The sequence below is a fragment of the Ambystoma mexicanum genome, chromosome 13, assembly GCF_040938575.1.
Source record: "Ambystoma mexicanum isolate Mex_15411 chromosome 13, UKY_AmexF1_1, whole genome shotgun sequence".
Taxonomy (NCBI): Eukaryota; Metazoa; Chordata; class Amphibia; order Caudata; family Ambystomatidae; genus Ambystoma; species Ambystoma mexicanum.
Genome location: NC_090938.1, coordinates 26,622,411 through 26,645,665, shown reverse-complemented (window position 1 = coordinate 26,645,665; position 23,255 = coordinate 26,622,411). Strand labels below are relative to the sequence as shown.

Genomic DNA, 23,255 nt, shown 5'->3' with positions numbered 1-23,255 from the left:
GTATTCGCTTGATGCGCCGAGTCAAAATCAATACCTATTTCATGGATGACTGGAATTATAATTCCAATCTACAAAAAAGGCGACCTCACCAATCCTTCGAACTATCGCCCAATAGCCTTGCTTGACCCAATCGGAAATATCTACGGCTCCCTATTGCTGAAAAGATTTCAAACTTGGGCCAATGACGCACCCTGCCATGACCCCTTTCAATCAGGGTTTAAGAAAAGTATGGAAACTTCGGTAAACATCTTGTCGCTAAGTATCCTAAAAAGCAGAACAATGGAAGGTGGTCCGAGGCTCTATTTGGCGTTCATAGATTTTACCCAAGCTTTTGACAGAGTTGACAGGACGCTTCTATGGAACAATCTGGAAGCTTGGTCCTGTCCCCAAGGTATTTTGTAGCCTATTAAAGCCCTCCATACTGACACCTTCGTCAGAGCCTGATTAAACTCTAAAGGCTCGCTGTCATCCACTATTAAGACCCATAGAGGAGTCAAGCAAGGGTGCCCGTTGGCCCCTGCCATTTTCCTGGCATACATAGGAGATTACCAGTTCTCAGAAGCTTCAGTAAGATCTTTTCCTCCGAAGCTAGGATATCAAAGCTTAAGCAGACTACTCAATGCGGATGACTGGATCCTTGTTGACCAGACACCTGTAGGCCTGCAACGTCAACTGGATAACCTTTTAATATACGCCTCAACTAACCACCTGGAAGTAAACAAGGGGAAAACAAAAATACTTACCCTTGAAAGAACAGCAAGAAAATCAGACAGAACTAAGTGGTTCTACCAATCGTCGGAGATTGAAAAGGTGCAAAGCTTTAAATACCTGGGTATAACACTGGACAGTTCTAAAAAAGAAACAGCCATGCAGGAAGCTCTTTACCTAAAAACCAAACAACTGGCGACCAAGGGCAAGGCGATCGACCAAAAATCTGGTCGCTTTTCAACAATTCCAGCTATACATTTCTATAAAATGAAAGCTGTGCCTTCCATAACTTATGGAACTGAAGCTATGCTACTGCTTCCGCCTGACATCTGGCCGAAACTGGAAGCCCTCTTCTGGAGAACAGTACTTAGCCTACCTTCCTCAACACCAATAGCATCGATTCGAAGACAGTTGAGCCTTCTATCCTTACAAGGGACTATGAATTGTAATTCCCTGAGTTTATACAGGAAATGCCTAAATCCTTCGAGCCCACTGCTGTATAAACTAATACAAACGGAAATGTTATCTGGCAGAAACAAGGTGCTCCAAACCTGGCGAAAAGACAACCTCACCCTCCTAAAATCAATTGAGAGTGATGAGGAGGAACTGCTTCGAAATCCGGCCAGGATTCTGAGGAAAATCAAAGACCTAGATTGGATATCGACCTTGTCAAAAGCATCAGAAAAGAAGCTAACTCTCCACTTGCCTCCGAATATAAAAAAATTGAAGAACTACAGAGTTATATTAGACAATTTCCTAACAAACAAGCCAGAAACTGCATCCTGCGTGCAAGGCTCAACCTCCTCTCAACAAATGAAATCAAAGCAATAAGAGGACTCTCAGACACAAGTGACTGCAGACTTTGCCACAAGATAAATGAAAAAGAAACAATATGCCATCTTCTCCTCAATTGTGTGACAGCAGAGGAAATAAGGACAACCTACATGCAATATTTTGCGTCAGACCCCACGCTGGACTCAGAATCTTGTTGGTGGTCGCGGATGATCAGTGGCCTAGGTGGTTAATGGCGACAACAAAAATATTACAACATGTGATGACCGAACTAGATCACCTTTCATAAACAACGACGTAACAAAGGGCATTTGTAACTCCTCGTGAATTCTTGACAAACAAGACACTTTGAATGGGTAGACGTACCCAAACGAGAAATTAGAAATAAGGGTCGAGGGCTGGCTGAATTGCCCTAGTCTCTCCCAAGAAACCTTTTTTAGAGTAACGTCAACGCTTTGTAAAAATCATTCATTTGATTAAAACAAATAATAAAAAAATAAAAAATGTTTAAAAAAACTCAACCAGACTCGGATGATCGTAGTCAGGGCTCATGGATAACCAAGCTGAAAGCCAATCATTTCGCAGCAGTTACTATCACACTGGTTCCTTTCCTCAAGCTCTACAGAAAGGTAAGTGGCAACTCTAAAGCTCAAGCTACCCTGATAGCACTGATGGACGCCAAATTCATCCACGTAGAATCATGTATAGAGCCAATTAAGGAACGAAGAATGAGGGAAAAGAAAATGGGTGGTGTGATTCTAAAAATCCTTATTGACCTCACGCCGGAGGCTACGACTGACAAAAGAATCTTCCTCGAAAGTGTTCCAGAGATTGCTCTGCAGACCAAACTCCAGGATCCCAATATTAGGAAAAAAACTGCTGATCTCCAAAGAGACACCGATTTAGTCCCTAAGCCTCCAACTGCCCCTGCTAGTCTCAACCGTAATCCTCAGGCAGTTTGTCTGGAAGCCTCTTTGACTGCCCCATTGATGGAAAACCGGGAAAGGGCTCAAAGTGATCGGGCAGTAGAAACGCACCAAGTGATAACAGTGGCTCCAATTCAAGCCCATCGGCCTGCAGGCGAGGAGTCAATACAGGTGTTGGAGTCCAATGAGATCCAGAGTGTACCCGAGTCTGCAGTTATAATTGAAGATGACTGTGAACATGAAAACGGCGAAACTTCTGTAAAGGTAAACCATTTTTTTATCTTTTAACAAAATAAAATGGCTTTGGCTAAAACAAACAAAACAGAGCAACCTAGGAAACCTAAAAATATGTCAAAAATACAACCGGGGAGAGCTTGTGGATCAAGGAGCTTCCTAAGAAACCTCAAAAGTGGTTTTTGGGGTACATTTCCAGCTCCAGCGAAATATCGAAAAATGGCACGGAACAAGAAAACATTTGCTAATGAAAGTGTAATTGACAACACAGGAAACACATCTTTGAGATCAGAAGACCCGGTTGAGTTGAAAAGCTCTGAGGATCCATTGCTGCAACTGTCTACATACGAACAGAGCGAATCGGCTGTTCCCCAAGTAGAGACTTTATCGGTAAGCATTGCCTCAAAATCGAAACCTCAAATGGAGGAAAGGCAGAGAGACCATTCGGTTCAAGAGAACTGTAATAATTCTCCTTTTTTCACCCTGGCTGAGAGACGAGCCCGGGTGATAGGAATGCGGGATGAACCTCCTAAATGACCCTCTGTTATGGAAAAAATTATCAAGAAATCCAGACTGGATCGATCGCCTGATCTTCTCGCTTGTGGATGAAGGTGTGCTTCAAGGTCGTAGCCAGTAATGAAGAACCCATCACGGAACCGACAGGCTCAGTGATGTGACCAATGTTCACCACAACACAGTTCTAGAACAAGTACTAAGGGCAGACAACAGACAAATACTAAATCGTTCCAACATTCTGTGCCTATTTCATCGCGTACCTAGATTGCGGGTGATTGACTCGAAAGACATTAAAATGGTTGGCTTCTTAAACGAGAAAGTTAACGACCGAGTGTATCTGCACATGGGCTCTGCCGCTTTGATTGTGTTGCTCTTGGATAGAAGTGATGAGCTTTGCTCTCTGTGTTTTGACTTAAGGAAGGGCGATAAGCTATTAAGAAAAATTCCTCAGAGGGGGGAATCTGCTAAATAACGCGGGAAGCCTGCGATGAGTAGTATTACAGGAGGTGGCATGAACGAAAAGGAAAGATCCTCACGGGCTGGATCCCCTAATAAGACTACATGGGAAATGGTTGCCCCTGTGAATGGTCACATTTCAGTAAAGGTTACCACAAGTGGGGTAAATGATCACAATGAGGATAAGAGAGAGGACCTCCAAGAAAGGTGCGAGAAGTCAATCTTGGAGGGTGAGCAATCCTGGGACTGCTTGGCAAAGGCATTGGTCCTCCTGGGTAAAGAATAGAGACAGGGCGACGAGGGCCCCACAGGTTAGACGTTGGCTCTTGGAACACCAGGGGCTTTGCCCCCCTCTTTCACAGTATGGATCCTGTTGTTGCTGGGTTAGATAAAATATGCCTGCAAGAAATGTGGCTACTGGAGACCCCACTTTTAGGCGTTTTTCCCTGTATTTAAATAAAGCTAAAAAGGGCAGGCATGGTTGGCCCTGCTCGGGTCTCTTGGCAATACTAAGACCAGGTTCCTTGCCAAACTCATTGACCGAACCGCCTACTCCCAACTAAATGCCTTTGTCGAAGCCAACAATCTCCTAGACCCTGTACAATCAGGTTTCAGAGCTCAACACAGAACTGAAACCACCCTAACCTCAATCTGGAATGACGTTAAAATCACAGCAGACTCTGCGGGATGCGCGGCATTAATCCTTCTTGACCTATCTGCCGCCTTTGATACAATCAATCACTCAATCCTCCTTGACCGCCTTCACTCCCTAGGAATTCTTGGAACCGCTGTCAAATGGATAGCTTCATTCCTCAAAGATAGGTACCAAATAACGCTACACTCCACCTATTCCTCCCAAGCCCGACAAGTCGACACGGGAGTTCCACAAGGAGCATGCCTATCAACCCTCCTGTTCAATCTCTACTTGGTCACCCTCCCATGAATAATTAGTTCTCACAACATCCTGTGTTACAACTACGCTGATGACACTCATCTAATTCTAAAACTCCTGAACTGAAAATCCAACTTCCGACCTGACCTCGCTTCCTGCCTCCTCGACATAGAGCTCTGGATGACCAGAAACCACCTCTTGCTAAACCCCTCCAAAACCGAAATCATGGTATGTGGCAACGCCGAACTTCTTCCACACACACTACCCTGGCCATCTGCCATGGGCAAGTCACCGACTACCTCTAATTCAGTAAAAAACCTTGGATGCACCCTTGACTCTGACCTAACACCCTCGCGCCAAGTCAACAATGTCTGAAAGTCCTGCCACTACCACCTTAAAACTCTTAGGTGCATCTTTCCATACCTCTCCTTTCCCAACAGACTCTCCGTGGTCCAATCAATTGTTATATCAAGCCTGGACTACGCTAACCCCCTCTACGCATACCAACCTTCTAAACTACAAAGAGCACAAAACGCTGCAGCCAAACTGCTACTAGCGCTCGGCCCGAGAGACCACATCTTCCCAGCCCTCAAAACTCTGCACTGGCTTCCGGTTGCCCGAAAGGTGACCTTCAAAACCTTATGCATTTCTCACCGAGCACTGCATAAAACCGGCCCTCAATATCTGCAAGACAAACTAAAACCCTATCACCCTCCACGTACTCTAAGATCAAGCTCAGCCGGCCTCCTAGTCATACCTAAAACAAACTCAGTCAGATTAGGCAGATCATCATTCTCAGCCTTGGCCCCCACGCTGTGGAGCGCACTCCCACCCCACATCCGCCTTACTGAAGACCTCTTGTTTTTCCGCAAATTACTGAAAACTTGGCTCTTCCCCTAAAAGCAACCCCGTACTCAAACTAACTCAAACTGAATAACAGCATCTCAATGACAGCAACTCAACAAACTACTGGATCTTAAATAACAATAAGACAAATAACAATACAACATCAAGATCCAAGCGAGAAATCGGCAACTAATAACCGCTTATGTAAACTTAAAGGACAAACAGAATAGAATGAGTAAAGTAGATCAAAGCAGTGAAGTGGATAAAAATAATAAATCGTACGAAAATAGTAATGCGATTGAAATTAATGAAATGTATGAAATGATTCCAATGGACATTATGAACAAAATGGACAAAATGAATAAAGAGAAGAGGATGGAAAGATGAATACAGGAGCCGGATGAGTACACGGACAGATGGCATGGAATGTATGAGTGCATGGCATAAATGGAAAGTACAGAATAGACGATTCAAGTAAATGAGACGGGTGTAGTGCATGAGACAGATGGAGGGCACGGAACGGATTGAGTGCGTATGACAAGTGACATGGCCTCAACCGATAATGCAGGATGAATGAACGAAGTGAGTGGAGCGGATGAAATCGGTAGAGTGGATGAAGCGCGTGGAGTGGATGACTGCATTGAGTGGATGAATGCGTTGAGCAGATGGGTGTGTAGAGCGGATGAGTGTGTAGAGCGAATGAGTATATAGAATGGATGAGTGTGTAGAACGATGAGTGTGTAGAATGGATGAGTGTGTAGAGCGGATGATTGCGTAGAGCAGATGAGTGCGTAGAGCGGATGAGTGCATAGAGCGGATGAGTGTGCAGAGCGGAAGCGTGCTTAGAGCGGAAGGGTGCTTAGAGCGGATGAATGCATAGAGCGGACGATTGTGTAGAGCAGATGAGTGTATAGAGCGAATGAGTGTGTAGAGCGGATGAGTGAGTAAGAGCAGATGAGTGCGTAAAAACGGAGGAGTGTGTAGAGCAGAGGAGTGCGTAGAGCAGACAAATATGTATAGAGCGGATGAGTGTATAGAGCGGATGAGTTTATAGAGCGGATGAGTGAGTAAGAGCAGATGAATGCGTAAAAGCGGAGGAGTGTTTAGAGCAGATGAGTGATTATTGCAGATGAGTGCATGGAAAGGACAAGTGCATAGAGTGGATGAATGCGTAGAGCGATGGGTGCGTAGAGAGGATGGGTGCATAGAGCGGATGGGTGTGTAGAGCGGAGGTGTGAGTAGAGCGGATGAGTGCATTGAGCGGATGAATGCGTAGAGCAGATGGGTGTGTAGAGCGGATGAGTGCGCAGAGCGGAAGGGTGCTTAGAGCAGATGAATGCGTAGAGCGGACGAGTGTGTAGAGCGGACGAGTGTATAGAGTGGATGAGTGTGTAGAGCTGATGAGTGTGTAGAGCGGATGAGTGTGTAAGAGCGGAGGAGTGTGTAGAGTGGAGGAGTGTGTAGAGCGGATGAATGAGTAGAATGGACGAGTGTGTAGAACGGATGAGTGTATAGAGCGGATGAGTGTATAGAGCGGACGAGTGTGTAAGAGTGGATGAGTGCGTAAGAGCGAATGAGTGCGTAGAGCAGATGAGTGTGTAAAGCGGATGGGTGCGCAGAGCGGATGGGTGTGCAGAGTGGATGAGTGTCTAGAGCGGGAGAGTGCGCAGAGCGGAAGGGTGCTCAGAGCAAATGAATGCGTAGAGCGGACGAGTGTGTAGAGAGGACGAGTGTGCAGAGTGGATGAGTGTATAGAGTGGATGAGTGTATAGAGCGGATGAGTGTATAAAGTGGATGAGTGTGTAAGAGGGGATGAGTGCGTAAGAACGGATGAGTGCATAAGAGCAGAGGAGTGCCTAGAGCAGATAAGTGCGTACAGCGGATGGGTGCGCAGAGCGTATGGGTGCGTAGAGCAGATGGGTGCATATAGCGGATGAGTGCGTAGAGCGGAAGACTGTGTAGAGTTGAAGAGTGTGTAGAGCGGAAGAGTGCGTAGAGTGGAAGGGTGCGTAGAGCGGGTGAGTGCATAGAGCTGGCGAGTGCGTAGAGCGGGCGAATGCGTAGAGCGGGCCAGTGCGTAGAGTGGGTGAGGGCGTAGAACGGGCGATTGCGTATAGCAGATGAGTGTGTGGAAAGGACGAGTGCGTGGAGCGGATGAATGCGTGAAGCGGATGAGTGCCTCGAGCGGACGAGTGAGCAGAGCGGACGAGTGCCTAGAGCGGATGAGTGCGTAGAGCGGATGTGTGCATAGAGCAGATGGGTGCATAGAGCGGATGATTGCGTAGATCGGATGAGAGCGCAAAATGAATGAGGGCATGGAGCGGATGAGAGCGGGGAACAGATAGAAGCGTGGTGCAGATGTAGGTTGTGGTGCGAATGTAGGTTGTGTGAGTGGTTAATAGAGTGGAGCGGATGTAGAGTGTCAAACAGATTTAGGGTGATGAGAGGATGTAGAGCGTGATGGTCTTGAACAGACCTAGGGTGTTGAGCGGATGTAGTGTGCGGTGGTGTTCAGCTGATGTAGAGTATGTGTGGGTGCGGAGCACGTGTTGAGTGCAGAGCGGGAGTTGAGTGCGGAGCTGGTGTAGAGTGCGGAGCGGGTGTAGAGTGCGGAGTGCAGAGCGGGTGTTGAGTGCTGAGCGGGTGTAGAGTGCGGAGTGGGTGTAGAGTGCGGAGCGGAGGTCGAGCGTGGAGCAAACGGGTGATGTATGCGGATGAACGGGTGAAGTGGTTGGAAGGAACGGGCGTAGTAAAAGGAAGAAACGGGTGTAGTGGGTGGCAGGAACGGAGGATGGATCTGGAAGAAAGGGTGATGTATATAGATGAGACGGGTAAAGTATGAGGAAGGAACGGGTGAAATGTGAGGACAAAATGGATCAAATATATTGAATAGAACGATAGAAGTATGTGGATGGAATGGGTTAAGTGGATCGATCAAATGAAAAATACAGTTGGAACGGAGGAAGTATGGAAGTATGGGGTTGGAACAAGTGTACTATGTGAGTGGAACGGATGAACTAGGTGGAACGGATGAACTGGGTGAAACCAATGAACCAGGAGAAAAGGATGAACCAGGTGGTACGGATGATCTGGGCGGAATTGATGAACCGGGTGGCATTGATGAACCGGGTGGAACGGACGAACTGGGTGGAACAAACGAACCGGGTGGAACGAACAAACCGGGTGGAATTGATGAACCGGGTGCAACGGATGAACCGTGTGGAACGGAGGAACCGGGTGGAACAGATGAACTGGGTGGTGTGGATGAACTGGGTGATATGGATGAACTGGGTGGAATGGATGAACAAGACAGAAATGATGAACAGGGTGTGATAAGTGAAAAGGATGGAACTGGTGAAATATCTGGACAGAAAGGCTGAAGTATGAAGAATGGAAAGGGGAATTATGTGGATAGAACGCGTGAAGTATGTGGATGGAACGGGTGAAGTATGTGGATGGTAGGGGTGACGTATGTGGATGGAACGGGTCAAGTATGTGGATGGAACGGGTCAAGTATGTGGATGGAACGGATGAACGGGTGTAGAATAGGTGAAGTGAATGGTATGTGGTAGAACGGATGAAGTAGGTAGATGAACAGGTGATGCGTTTGGAACCGGTGAAGTGGGTGGAACCTGATGGAACGTGTGAAGTGGATGGAACGTGTGAAATGGATGGAACCAGTGAAGTGGATGGAACGTGTGAAGATGACGTACTTGGATGGATGATGCCTGGAGAAATGATAACCTGGGTAGAACGAATGAAAGAAGCATTGCATAAAATAGTTGGAGTTCATAAAATGGTTGGAGTGCGTAAAATAGCTTAGAATACACGGAATGGATCGGAGTATGATATTTATTTGTATCGCGCTCGTACACAAGTGTTTCAGAGCGTGACTAGGCAAGGGAGGGGAACAAGGGAGTACACAGCACAACATAAAAACGATCTTTCTAGGCCCAGTGACATTGAGAACGCGCAAGTGCATGGGAGGGTGAGAGTGGAAAGTGCAGAAGTCGAGGAGCGCAGATAAATAAAATAAATAGAAAATTGAGGCAAACTGTGGTAGTGCAGCCAGCAAGTGGCAAGTGCTGTGTTCAAGGCAGCAGACTGGGTAAGTCTGAATAAGTGCAGAAAAGAAGAAAAATGGGGGGGGGGCTGTATGGGTACAGATACAGTCCCCAGTACAAGGGGTGGCCAGGAGGCAGTGCAGGAAGGTAGCAGGGTGAGCAGGTACCTGGGCCCAGGGGACAGAGGGTGGCCAGGTGCACAGTGCCAAGAGAGCAGGTCAGCAGGGGAGAAGGGGAGCGAAGGCAGAAGCAAAGAGGAACATTTTGAGGTGCTTCCGGAACCAGAGATGGTTCTCCTCAAGTTTTAGAGTGGCAGGGAGGCTGTTCCAGAGGGAGGCCCCAGCCGAAGATAGAGATCTACCCCCAGCTTGTTTCTTTGAAAAACGACTGACCCTGAGGGAGTTAGAGGTAGAGGAGCAAAGAGCTTGAGAGGGGAGGTATTTGCAGAGGGATAGCTGAAGGTATTTTGGACCCAGGCCCCAGAAAGCCTTGTGGACAATGCAGAGGGTTTTGAATGTAATCCTTGCATCCACTGGGAGCCAATGGAGAGATTGCAAAGCTGGAGAGATACGATCCCAGGGCTTGAGGCCAAGGACAAGTCTCGCAGTCCTGTTCTGGATAAGTTGTAGAGGGCGGAGAGTAGAGGCAGGTAGATTTAGAAAGAGGCTGTTACAATAGTCCAAGCTAGAGAGAACCAGAGCTTGGGATACCATGAGCTTCTGGGGGAAGGAGAGGAAAGGCAGAATACCTCTGAGGAGGTGCAGTCGGAAGTTTGACTTTTTAGAGACATCAGAGATATGGGCCGAGAAGGAAAGTGTGGAGTCAAAGATGACGCCAAGATTCTTAGCCTCGCAGGTGGGGGTAGGAGGAGGGCCAAGGGAGGCCAGCAAGACAGTGAGGGAAGAGGATGGAGATGGTGTGCCGATGAGGAGGATCTCCGTCTTGCTGGCATTCAGACAAAGATCATTGGCGGCACACCAATCTTGAATGGCGGTCAGAGATGAGAGAGGGAGAGGAGGTGGCCGAGGGCAGCCGCAAAATGAGTTTAGTGTCATCAGCGTAGCACTGGAAATTTGAGCAGAAAATGGCAATGCAGTGAGCAAGAGTTGCCAGGTATTGGTACATGGAGTACATGGAACAGATTAGAGTGCATGGAACGGATTCGAGTGCATGGAACGGTTTCAAGTGCATGGAACGGATTGAAGTGCATGGAACGGATTGGAGCACATTGAACGGATTGGAGTGCATGGAACAGATTGGAGCGCATAGAATTGCGCGACTTACATGAATGGTTTGGAGTGCATGGAACGTTTGAAAGAGCATGTAAACCATCATATCACATCGCCACGCTTACTCTCTTCTTTACACCACCACTCAACTAGAACACAGAGATACTATGACACCATTCGGTGTAACTGTTCTCATACCAACATCCGCCTCATACTCCCCATCACTCTAACTAAACACTGCTGGTTACACACCCTCCAGCCTAGGCTTTTCTCCTCAGGCCTAACGCAGCCAAAATCGGTCTGGATAAAACCTGCCAGAACAAACACATACTCTTGATTTCTCAACCACCACACCTACCTCTAATAAGCAGCTATCACATGAATGCCACACCACCTGCACACATATCCGGTGCTCAGACGCACCTTTGACTCTCTCTACCCTCTCTACTGACTTGAACTTCGGTTTCCGAGGGTGTTCAACCTACCAGCGCCTTGAGACAATACCAATGGTACATAAGGCGCTATGTAAATGCAAAGTAACATAACATAACATAACTTTGATTTGGTCTCAATTACAAACAATTTTTCATTTATCAGAACCCTTAACAATTGCCAACCTAATGATTTGAACTATTGTTAATCCTGACATCAGTTGCATTGAACCTCCCCCGCTATTTAATGTGTTCATTAGTATTGCTTTTAAGAATATTTCTTTTAACTGGAAAAATACAGCCAATTTATCTTATAATATTTGGTGGAACTCCATTTGCTCCATCCACCGGATCGAAAAATGCTATGCCAATACTTTTGATGTTATGCACAAGTTTAACAAAAAATTGAATTTATTTAATCAATATCTTAATTCTCAAAATTAGTATTTAATTGCATATTGATATTTTATCGTTATTTTCTCTCCTTCCCTCGTGTGTCCTGTCATGTCCTTTTCCCCTGTATTCGTCTCCCCTTTGCACAATTATAATAGGATTATTGACTTCGATTTAAATAACGCTTATTGACTCTCCGTTTTACTCGGTTCTGACATGTTCTTTGAATATTTGATGTACTTTTCCCAGTTCATTGATTTGTTCTACATCATTGTGTTCTTACTTAAAATGAATACACATTTTAAACAGTAAAAAGCTTCATCCAGTCCCTCCATTATTTATGCACGTTAGTGTTCCTGCTGTTAAATGGTTGCCTTTTAATACACAAAGTTTCATGGTGTGTTAAATTCTGAAGCAATAATGGCTGCTAGCAGAGTTTGTCAAGTGTCTGTTTTGTAACCCCCCACCCACCTCGCCCCATTCGATGCCTCATCCCACTTAAAGCACCGGCGTTCTGGCTGCTGTGAGCCTAACCCCGGCGCATCTGATTCCCCCCACAGGACGCCACCATGCGGTACTGGAGGGACAGCGGCGCCCCGGCAGACAAGCTGATCATGGGCATTGCCGCCTTTGGGCAAACCTTCACACTGGCATCACCCTCCAACACTGGCATCGGGGCACCGATCAAGGGTGCTGGAACCCCCGGTCCTATCACCAAGGAAGGAAGTAGCTGGTCCTACTACGAGGTACGTCCCGGCTTCACAAGGGTCTCTGCTGCAGGTGCACACACCCACCGAGCTGCTTTACAGCTGAAGAAAGCACCCCTCTGCGCACACAGGTAGGTGCTGCTAGTATGAGTCACAGTGAGCAGCACACTCATACCAGCAGGGTGCAACATCTCTCATGCCCACAGGTGCAACTCTTACTCCCACCCATCTTACTTCTGTGAATGGAGACTCTTACCAGTTCAGCACCAATTGGTTTTAGGGTCGCCACAAAACTCCCCTTTCCGCCACGGGTTCACCTCAAATAGGCAACAGGCGATGGAAAGCATGTGTATGTTTTTCTGGCTAATCCTTGCACTCACATATCCTACAGTCAGAAAACCAAACCTTGAGTCAAAGTGCCCTCTCCACCCCCCCTCCCCTTCTGAAACTTTGAAGAGTGCTGTGAGATCTTAACAGCAAACGAAAAGGGGGGCTGAAAAGGGGGGCGCACGAACAGCAACTCTGTCCACGAGACAGCAATGCCTGGTGCCGGCTACATTCAGAGTGCTTTGCATAAGGACTGGGCGATGCAGGGCCAGGCTCGGACTGGCCTATAGGGCAATAGGGCAACAACGCCTGAACCAAGAACTCAAAATGCTGGTGTGGGCCAGTATTCTTGGTCAAACTGGGCCCTTTGTTTGGCCAGTGTGGGCCAGTTTGATGACTTAGTTTACTATGCGGCTGTTAGTTTGACCAGTTTTGCTGAATAAATATTCTTTAAAATGCACAATTTGCAGCACAAGTTATCAAAAAACTCCCCTTTGGTTACTATTCAAACAATCTGTCACTAAAGGAATGAATTGCCATTTGCAACTGTGTGCCACTTTTTCATTCGTGCCGAGACAATGTTATGCCCCAGTCCGACCATGTACAGGGGTAGTTTGTGGGCCCGTTAGTGGCGTTGAGGACAGTAGTGGATACATCGGCCCGGGAAAGGGTGCATAAAAATTATTGTTAGGCAGAATCCTGTGCAGTTCCCTTAGGGAGCACTACAGAAGATTAGGACTACAGGTATAGGCAATACATCCCCTTTGGTATCAGTCTGACCCACAGAGATTTAGTTGGTAGCTATGGCTGAGCAGTCAGACTTATCTCAAGAGGGAGATGAGCAGTATTCAGGGTTTACACAATAGGCCTACAGTACTATGGCACAAGGAAACACTGACCAAAACATTGTATCAAAAAGCATATATATATTTATTTTACACACTCTGATGTTCACACACAAATCACTATTATCAAAGTAAGTTAAAACAGTCAAGGAAAGTATACACAACTCCCTAATTAAATTGTAGACAAGTTTGAGCAACAGTGAAAACTGAGCAAAACGGCACAGTGTAAACTAAGCAGAAATGGCACTCTAATAATTTCTTCAGAGGGAGGGAAAGGACAAGTCATACAGAGTTAGACTCCAAAACACACCAGCAACACTTCCCAATTAGATTGTGAACAAGTTAGGCAAGGCAATACTTTAGTATCAGCAATACTTTGATGTAAACCGAGCAAAATGGCACTTCAGCAATATAGAAAGGGGAAGGAAAAGTGCTTATAATAGTTTTGGTGAAGCCCACCAAAAGGACGAACAAAGGATCCCCGACAGGGTTAGGATTTCAGAGAAAGACACGAGAAAGAAATATTAACAAAGATCTGGCAATAAAAACCTACCGGAGTAAAGTTATATTAAAATAAACCGGCAGTATGTTAGAGGCTGTCAGTAAAAGTGGTAGCCTCTAACAATGGGAAAATCCCATAGGGAAATATTTGCGATTGAATATTTACGGAAGTAACCACTACCACCAGCCAGAAACTTTGGAGAGAGGGACTGTACGGTAGCTTCTCGAAAATGTACACCAGGGAAAAACTATTAACCCTTTCCAGTACTTCCATAGTAAGATGGGGTGTACTGGTTTAGTTCATAATTGTTGACTAGTAAAGTCAATGGGACTTTACATGCCCTGGGAGACAGTAGTCAGTTCCAGTTTATGGAGTCTATGTTTGGGGGTCACTATGACACCCCTGTGTCACTGCACTGAGGGTGCTGTGTAACACACATGTTAAAAAGATTATTCCTATGAGGGTGAGAAAAACCCCATAGGCCATAACACAAGATAGCCTAAAACACACACTAGCAATCTGTATAAGAGTGGGAAAAGGAGTCTCACTCTTAGCAGGAGAGACAAATAAACCCTTCAAATCCAGCAAAGCTGCTGGGGGACTCTATAGGTAAGGGAAATTAGCCCTAGAAGAGAATTCTCCCTAACACCCCCCCACCCCCAGACTAAGGGACAGGAGGATCTAATCCACTCCTGGATGAGACTCTTACCTCTAATCGGTTAAAAACATCCTAGAGAGACCAACAGCATTTTGGTGGTGACATCCTGACCTGTGCTCAATGGTAAAATCAAACCTCGAGGCAGATTGACCATCTTAACAGTTTTGGGTTTTCCCCTTTCATTTGCATCAACCATCTCAAAGGTTGGTGGTCAGTCTGAATAGTGAAAGTAGAACCATACAGGTATGGCCTAAACTTCTTCAGAGAGCACACAATGGCAAAACATTCTCTCTCAATAGTTGCCCACCTTGTTTCCGGTACCTTCAGTTTCCTACTGATGAAGCAAATGGGGTGTTCCCTACCTTTCTCATCCAGTTGACTAAGGACTGCACCTATACCTGTATTGGAAGCATATGTTTGCACAGTGAAGGGTTGGTGGTAGTCGGGAGCTCTTAGAACTGGAGCTTGACAAAGGGCTCTTTTCAGGCTTTCAAAGGCGTGATTGCACTTCTCATTCCATTTTACCTTTTTGGGGAATTTTGGAGAGGAGATTACATTCAGTGGAGAAGCTATGGTCCCATAGTTCTCAATGAAATTCCTGTAATACCCAGTGAGGCCTAGGAAGGCTCTCACCTGGGTTTGAGTAGTAGGTGTTGTCCAATTTTGCACAGCTTCAATTTTGCTGAGCAATGGCATTATTTCACCACCTCCTACCTCATGACTAAGGTTGACCACTTTACTCTGACCAATTTGACATTTGCTTGCCTTTATGGTCAGTTGGGCCTGCTCAAGAGCCTGCAAAACATATCCTAGTTGGTCAACATGTTCTTTCCAAGTAGGGCTAAACACTGAAATGTCATCCAAGTATGCCATGCAGAAGTCCTCCATCCCATTCAGAACCTGATTAACCATCCTTTGGAATGTAAAAGGTGCATTCTTTAATCCAAAAGTCATGACCTTGACCTGGTATAAACCAACTGGGGTGGAGAATGCACTTTTCTCCTTGGCATGGTCTGTCAGGGCTATTTGCCAATAGCCTCACGTGAGATCAAATGTGCTGAGGTATTTGGCTGAACCAAGTCTATCCACCAGCTCATCTGTCCTTGGCAAAGGATGGGCATCAGTCTTAGTGACTGCATTTAGAGCTCTATAGTCCACACAGAATCTCATCTCCTTGGATCCTGCATTTGATACTAACACAACTGGGCTAGACCATGGACTAGTAGAGGGTTCTATTACCCCGAGATCAAGCATCTTGTTGACCTCTCCTTCGATGTGGGTTCTTGCATTCTCTGACATTCCGTAACCCCTGCTTTTGACAGGTAAACAGTCACCAGTGTTGATATCATGCTGGCCCCAAGGGGTCAAGCCTGGTGAAAGTGAAAACAAGGGGGAAAATTGATTTAATAAAACTTTGCACTCCTCCTGTTGTTCAGAAGTCAGATTAGAAGAGAGATTAACTCCTTCTATTTGCTCGTCTAAAGGCTTGCCTCTGAGAAGGTCAGGCAGAGGTTCACTCTCCTCCTACTCTTGAGCTGAAGCTAGAAGCAAAGCTCCCAGTTCCGGTCTCGAGACATTAGGTTTTAGACGGTTGGTGTGCAAGACTCTGGGAGCCTCCTTAGGATTGCCTAAGTCCACCAGATAGTTCACCTCTCCAAGTTTTCCCACAATCTTGAAGAGTCCTATCCACTTGTCCTGCAAGGCCCTCTGCCTTGTTGGCACCATAACAAGAACTAGCTGGTCTTGAGCGAACTCAACCATGTTGGCCTTCTGGTCATGCCAATGCTTAACTAGAGCCTGACCTGCTTTCAAGTTATCACTTGCCTCAGCCATCATGTGTGACATTCTCCGCTGGAGTCCTATCACATAGTCAGTCACTCTGACTGGCTTGGGGGAAGGAACACTCTCCAACTCCTCCTTAATCAGGGCCAATGGACCTCTGACTGGATGGCCATAGAGAAGTTCAAAGGCACTGTAACCCACTCCCTCCTGAGGGACTTCTCCATATTGAAAGAGAAGGCATGGCAGTAGAAGATCCCACTTTTTCTTATGGGGGTCTTCTAAAGCTCCTATCATGCTCTTCATGATTCTGTTGAACCTTTCTACCAATCCATTTGTCTGAGGGTGGTATGTGGTTGAGAACTTGTAGGTAACACCACAGTTTTTCCACATGGCCTTCATGTAGTGGGACATAATATTTGACCCCACTGTCGGATATTACCTCCTTTGGATACCCAAACCTGGTAAAAATACCAAGGAGGGCCTTAGCCACAGCCTGAGATGTAACAGTCCTCATAGGAATTGCTTCAGGCTACCTAGTACCATGGTCTACTACAACAAGGATGAACCTGTTGCCTGAAGAGGTTGGAGGGTCAAGAGGACCGACAATGTCGATTCCCACCCTCTCAACTGGTACTCCCACCACAGGGAGAGGCACTAAAGGTGCCACATTCTTGGAACCACTCTTACCAAAGGTTTGGCAGGTGTGGCAACTCTTGCAATACATATCTACCTCAGCCCCCATTTTAGGACAATAAAAGTAGAGAGAGAGCCTTTCCTTGGTGTTTGTGAAACTCAAGTGACCAGCCACAGGTATCTCATGGGCTAGTTGCAAGAATTGGAGTCTGTTGTCTTGGGGAACTACAAGTCTTTAGTAGTCTCCAGGGATTGACTCAGTCGGTTCACTGCAGAAGAGGCCATCTTCTCAGTGCAACCTATACTTTTCAGGCTCTTGCCCTTCAAGCTGAGAAGCTGCCTGGTGGCGAATACCTTCCAGAGTTGGACATTCTCTTTGCCCCTTACTGAAGTCTGCCCTGTTGGGGCCACCTTCTACCAGTAAAGACTGCAGCTCAGGATGGTCCAAAGAGTCCAGATCTCCAATAAGATCCTGGCCTTCTACTAGATCTGAATCCTCAGGCTCCAGTTCACCCACACAGGGTTGTACCTCACTCTCAGCCTCAGCTGGAGGAGGAATCACAGGTGTGATTTTGGACAACCTAGGAGATTTCCTGGTTGGAAGCACAGGAGTGCTTTCTGCTGATTTCTTCTTAGAAGTATTGAGTTTCCCCTTTGCTTCTGGTTGCTTAGAAATTGCAGTTAGTAACTCCAGTGGAGTAGGAGTGATGTCCTTTTCTATCATCTCCTCAGGAGAGCCTCTCAAGGTCCTCTCCCTTGCAGGTCTGGTGAGCTCCTATAATCTTTTACTAGGAGGTCTGGGAGTACTTGAGACTACTCCAAGATCTTTAAGATCATTGCCCAACAACACCCTTCCAGGTACTTCAGATTGCACACTAAAAGGTATCCTGACAGTCATCTCATTGCACTGGATGAGAGCTGGTAACTGGGGAAGCATCTGCACAGGCCCTCAAGCTAACCTGGTGAGGCGTTTGGCTGCCTTAGCAACATCCTCCACCTTGAAAAAAGATTCATCCACCACAGTTATGCTGGCTACAGTGTCTCTAATGGCAGTGGTCTCCTGACCATTCACTAGGACACTGTCTTTATAATACTCTTTAGTATTATTTGGGATAGAATTAAACACATCTAAATTCTGTTGTTCCCACAACCCCAATGATACTAAAGATACACTAGCTGAGACTCGGATGGGGTCTTCAGCCAGTAGTTGAAAGTTTCCACTGACCATTTGTACTTCCTCCTCTGGAGCGAAGGCTAAGGAGACAGTGTGGACCCCTGAAGGTTTATCGTTACATCTGGGATCCCCTTTCACATGGTCAGTTGAACCACAAACATAACATTTTCCAAATGTCTTTATGAATGGTGGTTTGTTCTGACCTCCTTCTGGTCTGGGACCAGACGGTACACTAGCCTGATTCGGTTTCCCTTGTGGCTTACCCTTAGAGTTTTGTATGTGGCCCTCTTTGGAATTGGAATTATTTGAATTCTCTTTGTTGTCTTTCTTAGGCTGCTTTTCCTCATCCTTTTTCTGAGTGACCCCTGAATCCTTGTGAGTCGCCCTGTTTATTTATTTTATTTATTTACATTTATAGAGCGCACTGCAGCCCATAGACATCGAGGCGCTATTACATGAAGGCGTAAGCAGCAAGATTGTGTCAACATAGGAAACATAGGGTACTTAGTTACAGAGAGAAGAGCGGAGCATAGTTACAAATGACGTTCGTAAGCCTGTAAATATAAAGGCAGGAAGGTTTAGACAAACAGCCTGGTTTTTAAGGCTTTGCGGAAGGCTAGGTGAGAGTCAATCCCCCTGAGGAGCGAAGGTAGGGCGTTCCAGTGTGAGGCTGCTAGGGCTGAGAAGCTCGAGCCGCCCGCACGTACTCTACAAGTCTTGGGAGTAGAAATCAGGTTGGTGTAGGCAGATCTGGTGGGCCTGGCCGAGGTGGGTCGTGAAATTCTCTGGGCAAGGTAGGGGGGAGCAAGGTCATGGAGGCATTTATGGGTGAGGGAGAGGATTTTAAAGATGATCCTCTGCCTAATGGGCAGCCAGTGGACCTGCCTCCTAAGGTCAGAAATGTGGTCTTTCCTGGAAAAACCTGTAGCGGCCCTGAGGGCGTTGTTCTGGGCAAGCTGGAGTTTAGCGATGTTTTTTCCGGAGGTCCCACCAAGGAGTGCGTTGCAGTAGTCCAACCTAGATCCTATGATGGCCCTAGCAATAGTGAGGCCATTTTGTGAGGATAGGAAGGGTCTTGCTGCGTAGATGAGCTTGGAGTAGTATGCTGATGAGGAGGCTATGGCATTAACATGCTTGTCCATGGTGAGATTAGAGTCGAGGTAGACTCCTAGAGTCTTGACTGATTGGGATACCGCAATCGGTATGTTGTCGATGGTAAAAGAGGTGTATTGTTTGTCAAGGTTGCCTAGAATGGTTGGTGACCCAATAAGTAAAAGCTCGGTCTTCTCGCTATTGAGACAAAGCCAATTGTCAGCCATCCAGGCTTGGATGGTGGCGTAGATGGAGTTGAGGGTGTTCTTGTCCAGCTCATAGTCACCTGTAAGCGGGATGAGTACTTGGGTGTCATCCGCATAATTCGTGTATGAGATGCCCATAGAATCAAGGAGATTGAAGAGAGGACGTGTGAACAGGTTGTAGAGGGTGGGTGCTATGCAGGAGCCCTGGGGCACCCCACATTTGATGTGACTAGGAGATGCACATGCTGAGTCCGAGAAGACTTTCATGGCCCTTTCCTGTAGGAATGAGGTGATCCATGCGCATGCTTTTGGGGAGAAGTTGGCTGCTATAGAGAGATGGTGGCAGAGTGTGTTGTGATCAACGAGGTCGAATGCTGCTGATAGATCAAGGAGGAGCATGAGCGCTGGTTTGCCTGCGTCACGAATGTCATCCATTTGATTTTTTAGGTCAAGTAGGGCTGTTTCCGTCCCATGACGAGGTCTGAAACCAGACTGCCGAAGGCCGAGAAGGCGGTGCTCTTCGAGGAATTTTTGGACTTGATGGTAGGCCGCTTTGTCCAAAATTTTCAATAGAAAGGGGACAGTAGTGATGGGTCTGTAGTTCCCTGGTACTGATGGGTCAAGTGAGGGCTTTTTGAGGAGCGGACGGACCCAGGCTTCCTTAAGGTCAGTTGGAACATGGCCAGACTGAAAGGATGCATTTATGAAGGCTGTGAGGAAGGGGGCCAGGGTAGGACCGCAGTCTTTGACTAGCTGTGCAGGGCATACATCGCCTTTACAGTTAGATGGTTTGATGGTTTTTAAGAGCGTGATGACCTCAGATTCAGTGATGTCTTTGAAGTCGAAAGGCGGGCAGGAGTGGCCTTTGGTCTCCTTGTTAGTGTTAGTATTCTGGTTGGCGATTAGGAGGGTCATAGCTTTTTGGTGTGCCTGGATTTTAGTTTGCAGGGTATTTAGTTTATTAAACATGGCGGTTTGGATGTCATTACACCATTTTTCATCTTTCTGGATGGTGGATGGTGGGGTGGACGGAGTTTCAAGTTCCCTGAAGATGGTGAAGATTTCTTTGGTAGTAGATTTGGCGTTGGCAATCCTATTGTTGAAGGAGTTAGCTTTAGCGAAGATAATAGCTGTTTTGTAGTCCTTAGAGATAGTCTTAAAGGAGGATTTGGTAGCGTCGTTTGGTTTATTTCTCCAGGCTGAGAGGGCAGCTCGTTTCTTGGAGCGAAGCTGAAGAAGCTCTTGGGAGAACCGTTGGCAACCCACAAGTCAGCAGCCTTATCTAGCTTCTTGGAATCTATTTCCTTTGAATCAGCCAAGTATTGTCTGAGCTCAGGAGAGCAGGCATCATAGATAGACTCCAACATGACAAGATTTCTCATTCCTTCATAAGTGTTCACTCTGTAACCCTTAATCCATCCCTCTAAAAGTTTTTCAAACATTCATTCACCCAAGTAGCCCAAGCGGTACTATCATGCTTTTTGAGGGTTCTAAACCTCTTAAGGTACTGGGAAAGGGTCTTCCCAAATCTAGCTATCAAAGCTAGCTTCACACATTCATAATCCATCCTATCCACCACCTCCAACTCCATTACCACATCCGATGCAACAGGGGGGAGCCTAGAGAACCACCAGAGGATCAACTGATTCCCTGTGATTTTCTGGAGCCCATGATTGTTCTCAAACATAGCTAGCCAATCTAACACATCCAACTTAGGTTCATACGTACCCACAATCTCTTTAGGCATCCAGGGTCTTTTTGGACTGGAGGATCTAGAGGATTCGGGGAGAGAAGCATTTTCCAAAGACAATTTCTTCATCTCTAGCACGTGATTGAGCTCCATTTCTTTGAGCCTTAGTTCTTGATGTTTCTGTTCAGTTTGGGCACTAATTCCTTTGAATTCAAGTTCAAGCCTCATTTTTTCTAGAGATATAAATTCAGGACTTAATGTGGGACCTGACAATGGCCCAGTAGCCAAAGGTTGAGGCCTTTGAGCAGGCAGAGGGCCAGAGGGGTTTACTTTGTCAGCCTCCTCTTCCTCATCTGCTTCAACAATAACATCATCAACATTATCATCCTCAATGTTTGCTACATTTGCTGGAGGGGTAGGCACTACAGCCCACCTCTCCAGTCTTTGTTGTATTAACAATCTTTCAATCATTTCTGATTTCTTGCCTTTGACAGGAAGACTTTTCTGTCTGCACAGATCCCTTAAATAATCAGCAGTATTTACAAGGAGGGTCTCCTGGCTATAGCTTTCCATCTTTAGACTTTTTTTAAAAATTAACTTTATGTGATTGCTAACCTTGTGGTTAGTTGCACCAAGGTACTAGCAGCACTCTAAAATGTAAATCCAATACTTTTATCCTCACCGCTGTACACCAGTGTTAGGCAGAATCCTGTGCAGTTCCCTTAGGGAGCACTACAGAAGATTAGGACTACAGGTATAGGCAATACATCCCCTTTGGTATCAGTCTGACCCACAGAGATTTAGTTGGTAGCTATGGCTGAGCAGTCAGACTTATCTCAAGAGGGAGATGAGCAGTATTCAGGGTTTACACAATAGGCAGTACAGTACTATGGAACAAGGAAACACTGACCAAAACTTTGTATCAAAAAGCATATATATATTTATTTTACACACTCTGATGTTCACACACAAATCACTATTATCAAAGTAAGTTAAAACAGTCAAGGAAAGTATACACAACTCCCTAATTAAATTGTAGACAAGTTTGAGCAACAGTGAAAACTGAGCAAAACGGCACAGTGTAAACTAAGCAGAAATGGCACTCTAACAATTTCTTCAGAGGGAGGGAAAGGACAAGTCATACAGAGTTAGACTCCAAAACACACCAGCAACACTTCCCAATTAGATTGTGAACAAGTTAGGCAAGGGAATACTTTAGTATCAGCAATACTTTGATGCAGACTAAGCAAAATAGCACTTCAGCAATATAGAAAGGGGAAGGAAAGGTGGTTATAAGAGTTTAGGTGCACCAACACATTTCTTAGTGAGAATCAATCTAGAGAAGGCAGTTGTAACAGATTTAGCTAGAGTCAATAGGCCTGTGCCAGAGTCAATGGTACAAGGCAAGTGCCCAGGATCAAACTGTTCTAGTAGCTGCAGTCAAGTCTATGGTTAACGAGTTGAAAAGGCGATTGCAGATGTAAAAAGATAATGTTAGACGAAAGAGGTGGCCATCCCAGAAGGTAAGTAAAGGATTTAAAACACCTTTAGCAGTACCCAACGAAACGGGAGGCCTGGCGGAACAATTTACCTTTAAAGTGGAAGAGGCTCCTGCGGTGGCGGTAGTTCCTGGCAGTTCCTGCAGTTCGGGAGATCCAGCAGAGGAAGAGAGGCTCTCGTCGTGGAGGAAGATTCGAGTTACTGCACTGCCCAGGGATGAAACCAGCCGCGGTGATGCCAAGATGAATAAGAGGTACGCTCCTTTAAATCGTCGTTGTGGTGGACGGGTGCCTGGCTATCCGGTCTCCTAGTGCTTGGCACTGGAGATTCGACCAAGGCAGGTCCTGGAAGGCGAATGACGAACTGGTTGGCCCCACCAGCTCAAGGGAAGAAGACTCTTGCAGAGGAAGATCTTCTCAAGTTGTTGGAGAAAAGTGGTGAGGATCTGCAGCAGGGCTTCACTGGTGGTTCAGTCGTTGCAGATGTCTTCAGCTTCTCTCCTCTTCGGTTTCTTAGTTCCAGTGGCGACGTCTTGTCCTCCAGTCCTCAGAGCCCTGCTTTTATGCAGAAAAACCCCCATTCATAGAGCCTAGCTGTCACTCACACAGTGGAGTGGCTATCCTGGCGGGATAACCCCCCAGCCTATCAGGGC

The 23,255-nt window shown here is 46.3% G+C and overlaps 1 protein-coding gene across 3 annotated transcripts in view; it reads left to right on the top strand.

Annotated features, from left to right (window-relative positions):
- The window catches only part of LOC138520768 (chitinase-3-like protein 1), a 336,680-nt gene that overhangs the window by 250,650 nt on the left and 62,775 nt on the right, over positions 1-23,255 (top strand). For all 3 annotated transcript variants that reach the window (XM_069633058.1, XM_069633057.1, XM_069633056.1), the window contains one exon: positions 12,048-12,233. In XM_069633058.1, coding sequence (XP_069489159.1) covers positions 12,048-12,233 — 186 coding nt within the window. The remainder of the gene's footprint in view (positions 1-12,047; positions 12,234-23,255) is intronic.